Source organism: Priapulus caudatus, unplaced genomic scaffold (genome assembly GCF_000485595.1).
Source record: "Priapulus caudatus unplaced genomic scaffold, Priapulus_caudatus-5.0.1 Scaffold518, whole genome shotgun sequence".
Classification (NCBI taxonomy): Eukaryota; Metazoa; Priapulida; class Priapulimorpha; order Priapulimorphida; family Priapulidae; genus Priapulus; species Priapulus caudatus.
This window is the reverse complement of record NW_014577579.1, coordinates 5,710-18,323: the sequence shown is the minus strand read 5'-3', so window position 1 is coordinate 18,323 and position 12,614 is coordinate 5,710. Positions and strand designations below refer to the sequence as shown.

At 43.0% G+C, this 12,614-nt stretch overlaps 1 protein-coding gene across 1 annotated transcript in view; it reads left to right on the top strand.

Moving 5' to 3' along the window:
- Positions 1-12,401, top strand: part of LOC106811231 (kinesin-like protein KIF14) — a 17,268-nt gene extending 4,867 nt beyond the window's left edge. The window contains exons 8-28 of the mRNA XM_014814785.1: positions 90-93; positions 568-752; positions 1,032-1,134; positions 1,526-1,563; positions 1,689-1,793; positions 2,271-2,418; positions 2,586-2,672; positions 2,842-2,901; positions 3,187-3,390; positions 3,646-3,786; positions 3,932-4,026; positions 4,472-4,572; positions 4,995-5,153; positions 5,589-5,705; positions 7,236-7,375; positions 7,875-8,009; positions 8,649-8,729; positions 9,574-9,751; positions 10,481-10,684; positions 10,972-11,380; positions 11,498-12,401. Coding sequence (XP_014670271.1) covers positions 90-93; positions 568-752; positions 1,032-1,134; positions 1,526-1,563; positions 1,689-1,793; positions 2,271-2,418; positions 2,586-2,672; positions 2,842-2,901; positions 3,187-3,390; positions 3,646-3,786; positions 3,932-4,026; positions 4,472-4,572; positions 4,995-5,153; positions 5,589-5,705; positions 7,236-7,375; positions 7,875-8,009; positions 8,649-8,729; positions 9,574-9,751; positions 10,481-10,684; positions 10,972-11,243 — 2,557 coding nt within the window. The 3' untranslated portion in view covers positions 11,244-11,380; positions 11,498-12,401. The remainder of the gene's footprint in view (positions 1-89; positions 94-567; positions 753-1,031; positions 1,135-1,525; positions 1,564-1,688; positions 1,794-2,270; positions 2,419-2,585; positions 2,673-2,841; positions 2,902-3,186; positions 3,391-3,645; positions 3,787-3,931; positions 4,027-4,471; positions 4,573-4,994; positions 5,154-5,588; positions 5,706-7,235; positions 7,376-7,874; positions 8,010-8,648; positions 8,730-9,573; positions 9,752-10,480; positions 10,685-10,971; positions 11,381-11,497) is intronic.
- The last annotated feature ends 213 nt before the right edge of the window (positions 12,402-12,614 follow it).

Genomic DNA, 12,614 nt, shown 5'->3' with positions numbered 1-12,614 from the left:
TGAGAAACTGAGTAACTTTACATTGTTTCTGTCAACAGTCTACAGTTGTGTTAAGACTAATGATAAGACGAATATTGATTCATGACAAGGGCTGTTTTAGAGAGCCAAAAAAGGTTGTTAAAGAGATGGCCAGTCATCCATATGTACGTTATAATATAGTTTCAAACGTGTGGGTGTTTATACAGTTAATATATTATTTACTTACACATAATATAATACATGGTTTCTAAGGGTGTGAGAATGAGATAAGCTTGTATAAAAAGTTACAAACGTCTGTTATACAGTTAATATATTATTTACTTACACATAATATAATACATGGTTTCTAAGGGTGTGAGAATGAGATAAGCTTGTATAAAAAGTTACAAACGTCTGTTATACAGTTAATATATTATTTACTTACACATAATATAATACATGGTTTCTAAGGGTGTGAGAATGAGATAAGCTTACATAAAAAGTTACAAACGTCTGTTATACAGTTAATATATTATTTACTTACTCGCACGTAATATAACATAATACGTAGTTACTGAGGATGAGTAAATGAGGTAAGCTTTCTTGCAGAGAGTTGGAGTCGCAGTGAAAGTGGACAGTAAGACGCCCTACCTGGTCAATCTGAATGAAGATGCGCAGCTATCCGAGACCCTGCTCTACCTTCTGAAGAGCGGAGTGACGACTGTCGGTCGCATGCAAGAGGGCACCACCCGTGACATTCAGCTAATGGGAGCACTCATCGCAACGAATCACTGGTGCGTGCGTGTGTGTGCATGTGTGGGTGTGTGCATGCGTGTGTGCGCGCGTCCGTAGTTGTTTGTGATCATAGTTTCGTGGGAAATAGAGTCAAAGCAAAGTGAGAGGTGCACATGCTGTTATGGCGATGTGACAATTAGCGGGCGTGAAGTACGATTTCTGGAAGTGCGATTTCTGGAAGTGGAGTTGACTCGGTCACAATCACCGTAAACACAACCACAGCGTCAGCGGTGACGCGTGATTGCACCCACCATTGAGACTTCCGTTTCTCGTTGCAGCACTATACGAAACGAAGATCAGGCGGTGACCGTGTATCCGTGTGCGGAGGCACCCACCTATGTTAACGGCGCCGCTATCAGCACCGCCACGCAGCTGCAGCACGTACGTTACCGCCGTGTCTCGCTCGCAGGTGGTCACAGTAGAAGGCATTGTCAGAGGAGCATTAGCTCGCGCGGCATGGCCGTGTCCTTTCATTTTTTTCATTTTTAGGGTCTCATTCTTTCTTAATGCAACCAATGGCAATGCTAGATAAAGACAAAGTGAGATTATGGTTGTTGAATGGTACCTATGAGAGCCGAGATAAAACAGATTTATCATTTATTGACGATTTAAATAGTACTAGAGGAATTTATTCATTCACTCCAATATTACTTAGCAGATGACTGACTGTTACAAATCTAACACGTGCCTAAAGGGGTGTTTTGTTTCCCATATATGTGCTGATAATGGTTGATATGCGATGGTAACCTGTGCATATTCATTGTATTTGCAGGGCGATCGACTGGTACTGGGAGGTGATCACTATTTCAGGTGCGTATTAACATTAGCATTTAATTTTAGATGACGTACATGTTCATGTTCATAAGCAGCACAATACGGATGTTAAACGAGAAACGAAGCTCTGTCTGCTCAACATTTGTTGTTGCGTTGTGTAGGTTGAACAACCCTGCCGCGGCTCAGAAACGCTCCGTGGGCGGCAAGAGTAGAAACAAGGACTTCACGTATGCTTACGACGAACTCGTACAGAGGCAGAAGGCAGAGTAAGTCACCAACGCGATCGGAACTAATGTCTACCCTACCTGGCAGTATAATCTGTGGTTCTATCGCAGCTGCTTTCCTCCAACTTATAAATAGCTGAGGTTTTTAGGCTAGTTATAGATCTTGCTACAGTCACCTTTTTTGTTCTTCTATGTGTTGATTTCTAACTCAGCTTTCAACATACCATATTATCACTGACAATGTGTATATTTCTATGTTCACAGAGGACACTATACACTTGCAAAATATGTAACAGTGAAAATGTGATCAGTTTACAGATATAAATTGGTAAATTACACGATAGCTAGGTATAAGGTCTAGGTATCAGGTATCTAGGTATCACGATATCTAGATATCTAGGTATCCGATATCTAGGTATCACGGTAGTAAGAAAATACATGAAATTGCACAGCTGTGGCCGAAACGCTGCTTTAAAGCACAAGTGTCTTCATCGCATTTTTTGCATTTTGGTCGATAAGAGTTGAAGCAGAGATCCGAGAGGCGGAGGTGAAGGTCCGCCAGGAGGCGCTAGTGGAGATTGAGAAGGCGAAGCAGGATGTTGCTCATGAGATGAGCATGCAGAAACACGACTACGAGGCGCAGCTGCAAGATCTGCAGGAAGTGCTGGTAGGTGGCGCTACTGTCTCGTTACGATTCCAGTTTAAAATCATCATTAATCTAACATCTAGTAGTTTCGAAAGAATTCTTAGAAGCTGGTCGTCTCGAAAGATGTTAATTTTGTAGTGGGGTCGCTTTTTGTCATCTGTATTGATCTTGCGTTTCTATGACGACAGGATGTGCAGAAGGAGGAGCATAGGGAGGAGAAGAAGCAGTGGCATCATACGCAAAAAGAGGTTGACAAGATTGAACAAGAAAAATGGGTCGGTTTATTTTCTAATGATTTTAAGCTGAATCACGGTCAATAACTGTCACTTATTAAATTGGGTATTAAGTTTAATAGTTACAGTTTTAAGTTAAGTTTTTAGGTTTTATTAAGTTTCTGTGATTCCTGGTTGGTAATTTCATTTGATGTGTGTTTTTGTTGCTTAGCTCCTAGAAGCAGAGATCGCAAAAAAGGGACTGGAGCTAGATCTGATTTCTATGAAAAAGGTCTGTTCATTTATATAATATAGCTAAAAAATAAATGTGCTTTCACACAACTCCATGTCTATTGGCTTAAACGACCCTCACCCACACTATTTGTACAATCACACGCATGTTAGCGTATTAAAGTGATGCTGTTTTTAACTTTTAACTTTTTAATAATGTTCACACAGCTATTTTGTTTACATCTATGCATCATTCTCTTGTTCTCTCTCACTCTGTATCTATATACATATATATATATGTATATATTATATATGCTAATGTTGTATGTGTATGTTGGTGCTGTAGGACAGTCAGCAGCATGAGAGTGAATCATGGGCAGTCCTAGAAGCATTACAGAAGGAAGCCAACCTGGCAACACAGGGTCTTACAGGCATGCAGAGCCCCACTCGCACGGCCACCAAGAAGCGCCTCAGCTGCGCGCAGCTGTACCGACAGGCAATGATGATGCGGGAAGCTAACACGATCGCCAAGACGCTCGGCAAACAGATGGTAAGCCAGCAGGGATGCTCATCGTTTGATTCGATCGAAATTTGCGCGTGTGAGACGCATTGAAGACGTCTTAATGGCAAGCACAGCAAACGCATGCTTGGGGAGGGTATCGAGGGTTAATCGCAGGTGAACTGACTGGATTGTAAACTGCTGGAGTATGTAAGGGAGGGCACGACGAGAGATGGCACCAGGAGGGATGCGGCAGAGACGATGGTGTGTTAACCGCAGGTGAACTTATGACTGTACTATCCGTAGGAGTTTGTGCGGGAGAGCGCAGCAGGAGAGGGCGCTACGCGAGCTGACATTCGCGTGCACAACCGCAAGCTTGGCGTGAGCACGGTGTGGAGCATCGAGCAATTTGACACGAGGTTGCAGCAGATGAGGGAACTCTTCCAGGTAGGAGATGATTCCACATAGTTCTCTGTTAGTTCATCATGTGGTATTGGTACGATTCCACGTACTTCTCTTAGCTCATCATGTGGTATTGATACGAGTTCAGTGGTTGCAGGTGTCTTTTATGGTGTCTTTTATGCGATTACAGACCTCGAGCAAAACTGGGGAAGAAGAGGTGTTCTACAATCCGAAGGACAAGTGGTACAAGGATGGCCACACCACACCTCTACGCAGCCCTAATGTGTGAGCACCATGATAGTTAGTCTGAGTATAAGTGCAAAGCGGTGCAGATCACACAGTGGTCTTGATAATCGTGAATGAAACACCCATGTATGATGTATGCTGTTCCAAAACGCACCTTTGTTCAGAATAACCACTTGAGATAACATGAAGTACATGACCCGTGTCGAAACTCACATATTCGCGAGCCAGTCAACACATAGGACGAATCGCCTTTCCTCTCTGTCCGTTCTCCTGCTTGCTGGACTGTGATTGGCTGTCCATTCTCCTCTCTCCTGGACTGTGATTGGCGGTCCGTTCTCCTCTCTCCTGGATTGTGATTGGCTGTTCGTTCTCCTGGACTGAATGGATGTCCGTTTTCCTCTCTCCTGGACTGTGATTTGCTGTTCGTTCTCTTGTCTCCTCGTTTGTGATTGGTACATGTAGTGTCGTTACTTGTCGTCTGTAGGTTGCAAGCTCTGCAGAAGACGCGTCTCAGCGCCAGCTTCTGCATGTCCCCACTAACCTCACACTCCAGTGCTGCCAGCTGCACATCTGTCGGCAGACGAGGTAAGTTCTCCACCTTTGTGGGCGGCTGCAGCACACGAATGAGTCGGCGGGTTGTGGCATGAGCGTAAATCAGAGAGTATTAAATGTAAATCTTGGAGTTTAATAAACGTTGCGAACAGGTCATGTGGATACATAATATAAACATATGGATTCATGCGCATAGATATAACAAATACGTGGATTTATCTTAAAATAAATTTATTCTTATAGTAGTAGAAGTAGTGGTAAGAAAATACGATATTTTATTAGTGAGATATTAGTTATCAAGATAAGAAGGCATTTTATTGTTATATCGCTTATAGTGTTAAGGAATTTACATAACTCCATGCAGTATATCACTATTATTGTGCTGAATACTTGCTCGCTTAGTATCGAGCAAATTCACAATGGCCGATTTCATAACATGGTTACGTCGCCTGCAGCGTCTGTGAAACTGAGCGACTCCAGTTGCTGGTCGAGCAATGCGTCGATGCTGGCAGGGGGCGCCGCCGGTGCAGGCGTGGAGGCGGTGCTGACACCTACACTCAGCGCCTGTAGACATCTCATCACGGACAGCATAGATCGACTGCAGACGAATGCTGGTACGCCAACGACTGTCTGCTTATTTTTATTATTATTATTAAATCTTTATTGCATGTAATTCGAATACAAATACATTTACTGAAGACAGGCTTTTTCATGGAGCTTATTTCGTTATCATTCTTTATCATTTAGGCTGTGAGGCATTCAGTTTAAGCTACTAATAAGGCATGTACCAATGCAGTTAGCCGCATCATTTTAGAGAGAAAAAAGCTAAGCCAGTGAGTTTTGGTTGTGGTACATGATCGATCAAATTAGTAGTGAACAGTTTAGAACAGTAATTTCCAGAATTAGTAATTTCTAATGAAACATTTGATTCGTGACTAACACCTGAATTGAAAACAATTGAGAAGTGAAAGGTTCGAAGATACGAGCATATTCCAACAGCGAGTGTTTGTTGGAGTGGTGAGTTAAACGTGTGATAACTCATTTTATAGATGAGGAGCAAGAGGAAAGTCAGGCAGACAAGATGCTTGCCACTTGTCAACAGCTGGAGACCGCGTTGACAGCATTGACAAAAGAAGCGAGCTGTGATGACACCAGTAAGACAAAAGGTGACACTTGAAATTGACACGTTGAAATGTCAACGTTGCAGATGCATCTCTAGTGATCTCTAGTGATGACAATATTTCGATCCGAAACCTGTATTATGGTTCTTATATGAAGCCCAGCTACATGTTACTCAAACCAGTTACTGGAGGAGAGGGGTCTGCATATCGCATACAGCCGGCAGTCACACACACTGTTTTATTAACACTGCAGGATTAATATCACATTAAATATCGCAATGAGGAATAAGAAAATACAGTACACGTACTACACAATCTATTATCCAAAATTCTGAAAACCGAAAAGATCCCAAAACGAACGTTCTTGGAGGTCTCTGCCACACCACAAGCTTGCGTTGGCTGCACAAGGTTCACTGCGCAGAATATAGTAATGTTTGGCATTACTCATACATATTGTACTGTACGGTACAGCACTTGGTCTATTGCAAACCTTGGGTTTTAGTATACTGGCGAGTTGCAGAGATATACGGTATGTATACTGTACTGTACTACATTCCGAAATCCGAAAATATCCGAATTCCGAAACGTGTCTGGTCCCAAGGTTTCTGAATAATCGATTGTGTACTGTTTATATAGGAAACTATATAAACCCAACACAAAAAAAAAGAAACCTATATGTGACGAACGTGTCATTTGGCGAGAAGATGAGATCATTGAAACTATTACGGTAATTAATCGGTAATTAATGAGGCTGTATTGTTTGTTTGTTACGGAGCTGACCAGTGTGCGTGACGTGGTGCGCATGCGATGTGTATGGGAGGTGCCTGAGGGTTCAGGCGGAGACTGCGCGAGCAACGAGTATATCGCAGGAAGGCAAGGAAATGCAGCGCCAACTTTGTGTGCAAGCATCAGACAAGTGGGACGCCACGCCACTCACGCTACTGCAAGGTGCGTATCCTGTTCTCTTACTGGTCCTAACTGTTCTCCGTTCTTGACTGAGAAGATAACAACACTAGTATGCGTATCGTTGCTCCCCGTCAAGTGTCTGGCTGCCTTGACAACTATTTACATGTATTATTCAAGCCATGTACACAAGTATTATGTATTACAAACATGGCCCAGATATGGATACGTCCACTGAGAGCTTCCAGAATGTGTAGTTTGATGTAGCATCAGAAGATATATGAATAATTATAGCGGAAACGTAGATTAGCGGTAATATAATTATATATTGTAGCTGGTTATTATCCAGAACATTTACGTATACATTATAAAGAAGCATATATTATAATTATATATTGTAGCTGGATTATCATCCCAGAACATTTACGATATATTATAAAGGAAGCATATATATAATTATATATTGTAGCTGGATTATCATCCAAGAACATTTACGATATATTATAAAGGAAGCAATATTATAATTATATATGTAGCTGGATTATCATCCCAGAACATTTACGATATATCATAGCGGAGTCTTTATCTTGCTCTGCTGGCCTCGTGTGTACGCTACAGTGGCTATGCATCATATCTCTCTCGTCCTGTGTGTGGTGGTGTAGGACTGGGTGTGATCATACCAGTCATGGTGGAGGACTCAAGCACGCTGGTGCGGCAGTGGCATCGTCGATGTATGCAGGCATGCAGGGGAGCTGGCGTGTGCATTGCAGACTGCTGCTGTCTGCCTCGGTGAATGCACCACCGGCATGGAGGTACGCAGAATTCTTCAATTTCATTGCTATAGCAGCCATGTTGCCATCATCTCTCTCTCTCTCTCTCTCTCTCTCTCTCCTCTCTCTCTCTCTCTCTCTCCTCTCCTCTCTCTCCTTCTCTCTCTCTCCTCTCTCTCTCTCTCCTCCTCTCTCTCTCTCTCTCTCTCTCTATCTCTCTCTTCCTCTCTCTATATTTCTCTCTCTTTATTCTCTCACTCCACTCTCTCTCTGTCTCTCTCTCCATCTCCTGTCTTTCTCCTTTTCTCACTCACACTCTTTGTATCTCTCTGCCCCTATCGGTGACTCTCTGCCTCTGTCTCACTCTGTCCCCCTTTCTCTGTGTCTCTCCCTCCCTCCCACCTCTCTCTCTCCCTCTCCTCTCTCTCTCTCTATCAGTCTATCTATAATAAATAGTGTTTTTACATGATGACTGTAAGCAGTGATAACTGTAGGCAGTGTTTGTTTGTTTGTTAATGCAACTTATCGACACGTGCGACAGGTGTCTGCGGCACTGAAGCAGGCGTTCGTGTCGGGTGGTGCACTGCACGTGGACAGGACTCTACAGAGCAGTCTGACAGCTGTAGAAGACTACCACACACAGACGCAGGCCATCCTGAACGGTGACCGTTCACAGGTACAAGTCCTGCTCACGCAGAAGCTACGACTCGACGTTGTATTCCCATCTCGTACAATCCTACTATTGACGTTACAGGTTAAGCTGAGTTTACACTACCGACTTTATGTTGTCAAATTGGCGAGTTGGACCAATTTTGCGATTCAGCAACACCGAATTGGCGAAAATAGAACATGTTCTAATCTCCCAACTAGTTGCTATTAACCAGTTGGTTGCGCGACTTTTGCATTTACACTGCCAATTGTCGGTTGTATAGTTGGGAAGTTGGTCCAATTTGTCTGCATAAAGTCGCTAGTGTAAACCTAGCTTAACTCTCGTTGACGCTACTCTCTCCCCCTTCCTGCGCGCTTACCTCTGCAGATTTCGCTACGCGGCTGTTATGTCAATTCACCAGGTACTATTAACATTTCAAGCGAGTTATAGAGGTGGCTTACTTCGAAAATGCAAGCGCTTGCTTTGGAGATGTATATTTGTTATAAAAAATACATTTTATTATAAATATTTGTTATATTCTGCCCTTCACATATTCCAAGTGGTCTCTCTGTCTCGGTCATGCACGAGTGCTGCAACTTTTGCGCATGAATTTGATCAATTATTTTATTGCCGTTCTGATTTCGAGTGTTTTTTTTTTATCGGCAGCGATATCTGGAGTCGGCGCAGCATCTGCAGGCTGTGCTCGCATCTATGATGACCCTCCTCTCCAAACTACGCATGTTTCAGGTGAACATCATTGCTGTAGCACATGTATGTCTGTTAGTCGCGCATTCCCCTCAAAAAACAAACTATTCAGATGCTAGCATGTCTAACGCAGCATGCCAACTATATGAGTGGCATATGAGGTGTACAACTGCAGTGAGATTTCTTATTAGAAGGATAATATCATTATACTATTTTATTGGAAGGATTATATTGTAACGAAGCGGTGATGTTACCCGTTTCAAAGTGGATTTGTTGTAGAGATGAAGAAGGGAAACTCCAAAGTCCAAGCAGTTGTGTTTAGCAAATAGTATTATTGTTTCTCAAAAGTCGCACCCCCGTGCGTGCGCACAGAGGCATGCATCCGTGTGACCCGCACACTCCTCCGTCCCCCTTTTTCAACCAAGAACCTTCCATTTATACGTTTCTAGCTAACAAAGAAATCAATCGCGCGCGCAGACAACCACACCTACTGCACACATGCACAAGTACTGACTCTCAACCGTTTCTCGTCTCCATCATCCATACTACATCAAATGCGCTACCGCCGACTAACCCATTATGCAACCACCGTCGCGACATTTCTAATCACCCAACTACTATTTCTTACATCTGCAAACGACACTTTACAATATCACTATACTACCTTATTGGAAAGATAACATCACTATACTACATTATTGGAAAGATAATATCATTATACAACCTTATTGGAAGGATAGCATCATTATACAACCTTGTTAGAAGGATAGCATCATTATACAACTTTATTAGAAGGATAACATCACTATACTAGCTTCAGTATTGTATCGGAGTCAGTCGGATCACATCTTGGTTGCCACTAATTCCTGGATTCCGGCTCTTACAGGCCAAGACGGACTCCTCGCTATCCTCTTCACTGTCCTCCACTAGTGACCAGTCGAGTGGCCTGCTTGCTGACCAGCTCTCACACAGGTTTGACCACTGCAAGACCGTAGTGGCCGAACTCACCCAGGTGACCAGCGGACTGCTGCTTCTTACTCACGGAATCGTCGACGCCAACAAGGGTGAGGCGTCAGCAGCATTACTAACAACCTTTCCCTGCTCTTACATTGCTTGTGTGTTATAGAGTTATTGCGCTGTGGCGAGGGCAACATTGAGTTGTTTACTGAGAAAATCAATGTTACCTGACACCAAGGGTAAAGGTAACATTGATTCAGGAGTTAATGAGACAAATTTGTCTCATTAACTCCTGATTGATTGTATATAGTATATAGTAGATAGTAAGTTAATTTCTTGGATTTCACACAAGATAAATATGAATTCATAGATTATATATATGTATATACATATATATATAATATATATAGCAAAATATGAATATAAAAATAAAATGTGGTGTAGATTTTTTATTTCTGTAATATCTCATTTTTATATTCATATATAATATATATATACATTATCAAGAGTTAATAATACATATGTAGTATTAGCTCTTGATAATATGCTGCTGGTATGCAAGTCTCTGCATGCAAGTCGTCCTGGAAGAAGATATACAAAGCATGATCTAACCAGATGTAACATCTATGTATGTGCCGGTGTGCACCAAGTGTTGCTAATCAGGTCGTTTCTTCCTCACTACGTTTTATTGGATCAAATGAAATTGTTTATGTTAGATAAAACAAATTGTTTTTATTCACTACAGACAGATTCGATATTTTCCTCGTGCTGTCTGGAGTATGTGGCGTGTATGCGTGTGCAGTGTCACGACAGCCGGCTTCATTATCCACTTCTAGGTCAAAGGGATGACCTCACAGAGATTCGCCGCATCGCCCGCAGCGTCAAGCGCACAGTCTGCAAACTCGCGTCCGTGCTCGGCGTGACACTAGAGGGCACTACCGATGATGCAGACGACTGCGCAGGCGGCGACTGTTCCTGCAAGCTGTTTGCAGGTTGCCGTAGCGACGAGGTAGAGGACTTGCTGCAGGACGTGCAACATGGTGAGATATGTATTCACAACAACGTGCTTCCTGCTCTCTTCTACTGACATGGGGTGCAGGTGTTTTTTAGTGACACGTGCGTGTCTATGCATAAGACGTTCAACGACAACCTGTTATCTTAACCACTCACGAGTGATAGTTCACTTGTGTCATAATTCTCACCTGCAAAATATTTGTTTGTGCGTACATGCTTCGGTCGGCACATATCTCCATCGAGAATTCATTCGTTTGGTGTCGAGCCGGACTGGCGGTTTGTGGTTTTAATCGTGCGTCGTTGACTGTTGCAGCTGTCCAGATGCTGACCGATCTTCTAGAGTGGCAAATCGGCTACTCGCACCTCAACCTGGCATTAGTGTCGCCCTGCACGCAGCGTCACGCCCAGGTTCCCGAATCCCCCGAGGTGTCTCGCTTCGTCAGCCTGATGCGGCCGAGTCGACAGAGGCACGGCAGGGCCGGCGGAAGGCTGTCGCTCGTACAGATGGTGCTGGAAGACACGAGGCAGACTGTGCAGAAGTCAACGCGGTCTCCAAGGACGGGGAGGTTAGCGCAGAGCAAGTAGAGGTCACGGCGGACCGGCAGGTCAGCGCAGAGCAAGTAGAGGTCACGGCGGACGGGGAGGTCAGCGCAGAGCAAGTAGAGGTCGCAGTGGACGGGGAGGTCAGCGCAGAGCAAGTAGAGGTCACGGCGGACGGGGAGGTCAGCGCAGAGCAAGTAGAGGTCATGGCGGACAGGGAGGTCAGCGCAGAGCAAGTAGAGGTCACGGCGGACGGGGAGGTCAGCGCAGAGCAAGTAGAGGTCACGGCGGACGGGAAGGTCAGCGTGGGGAGAGTACGAGATGTACTTGTGAAGACACGCTAAATGCTTGGAGATTGTATTTATGTTGAATAAGAATTGTGCGTGTACGTGGTGGATTATATCGTCTATCAGTGGACAAGCTTGTCGGTGTGGTCTGATAGAAGCATTGTTCAATGGAGGCACATATCGCTCTATTGCTCTATGCATTACTACTTATACAGGAGAGCTTTGAGTTTTGCTATGCTCTCAGAAGAAAAAATGTTGTAAAAATGATGGAGTCGAATTTTGTAGTTGTACGTATTTTGCTGTTTTAACGAGAAAGGTATGTTAAACAACTAAATTCCGGTATTGTCACTGTTGTATGTACACAATACTGTTGTCGCGCTAATGTGCAGTATATTTTGGTATTTTCATATCGTAGATAATGTAAAATAACGTTAGTAGTAAACGTTAAAGTAAGTAACATAATTGGTTCATGTTATCCATTAAAAATATGGTATGAAACGAAAATATATCAAAAAGCACGATAATCGGACTCATTATAGAAATTTATATATAACATAAGTTGTATACAATGTAGCGTGTAAGATACTGTTAAGCTTAACTCACTCTTGACTTGCATTTATGGATAGCAAGACGACCCCACAATGTTAACACCATGTGTAATGCCAAGAATTTGTATGGAATGAATGTGTGCGGAGGAGTTTGTAATTTGCAATTGTAGAATTTTCACATTTAATATTGTCGCGAAGCACAATTCATTTTCGTTCTTGAAGTTGAATTGTAGGTAACTGAGAATGGGCTACAGAAGCTGCAATATTTATTTATTATCATGGGTGACGTGTTATAATTTGTTGGCAATGATCGAAGTGTGGAGAGCTAAAACCGCTCCTAATAAACAAAAACATGAATATTAAAAATGTTATTCTGTGATGTGTCGTTACTCATAATCTGCAACATCTTACATTCGTTTAGTTTGTAGACACCAGGATCCCCACAGCCCTTGAAATAAAGTCCTTGAATCTCGTCCCTTGTCATTGAAAGTCTTTGGAAATAGGTCCAAGTCCTTGAAAGGGCTAGAAAAAATAATTCACACTTGTGTGTGAACCATGTACTGATTATCTAGCAGTACTAA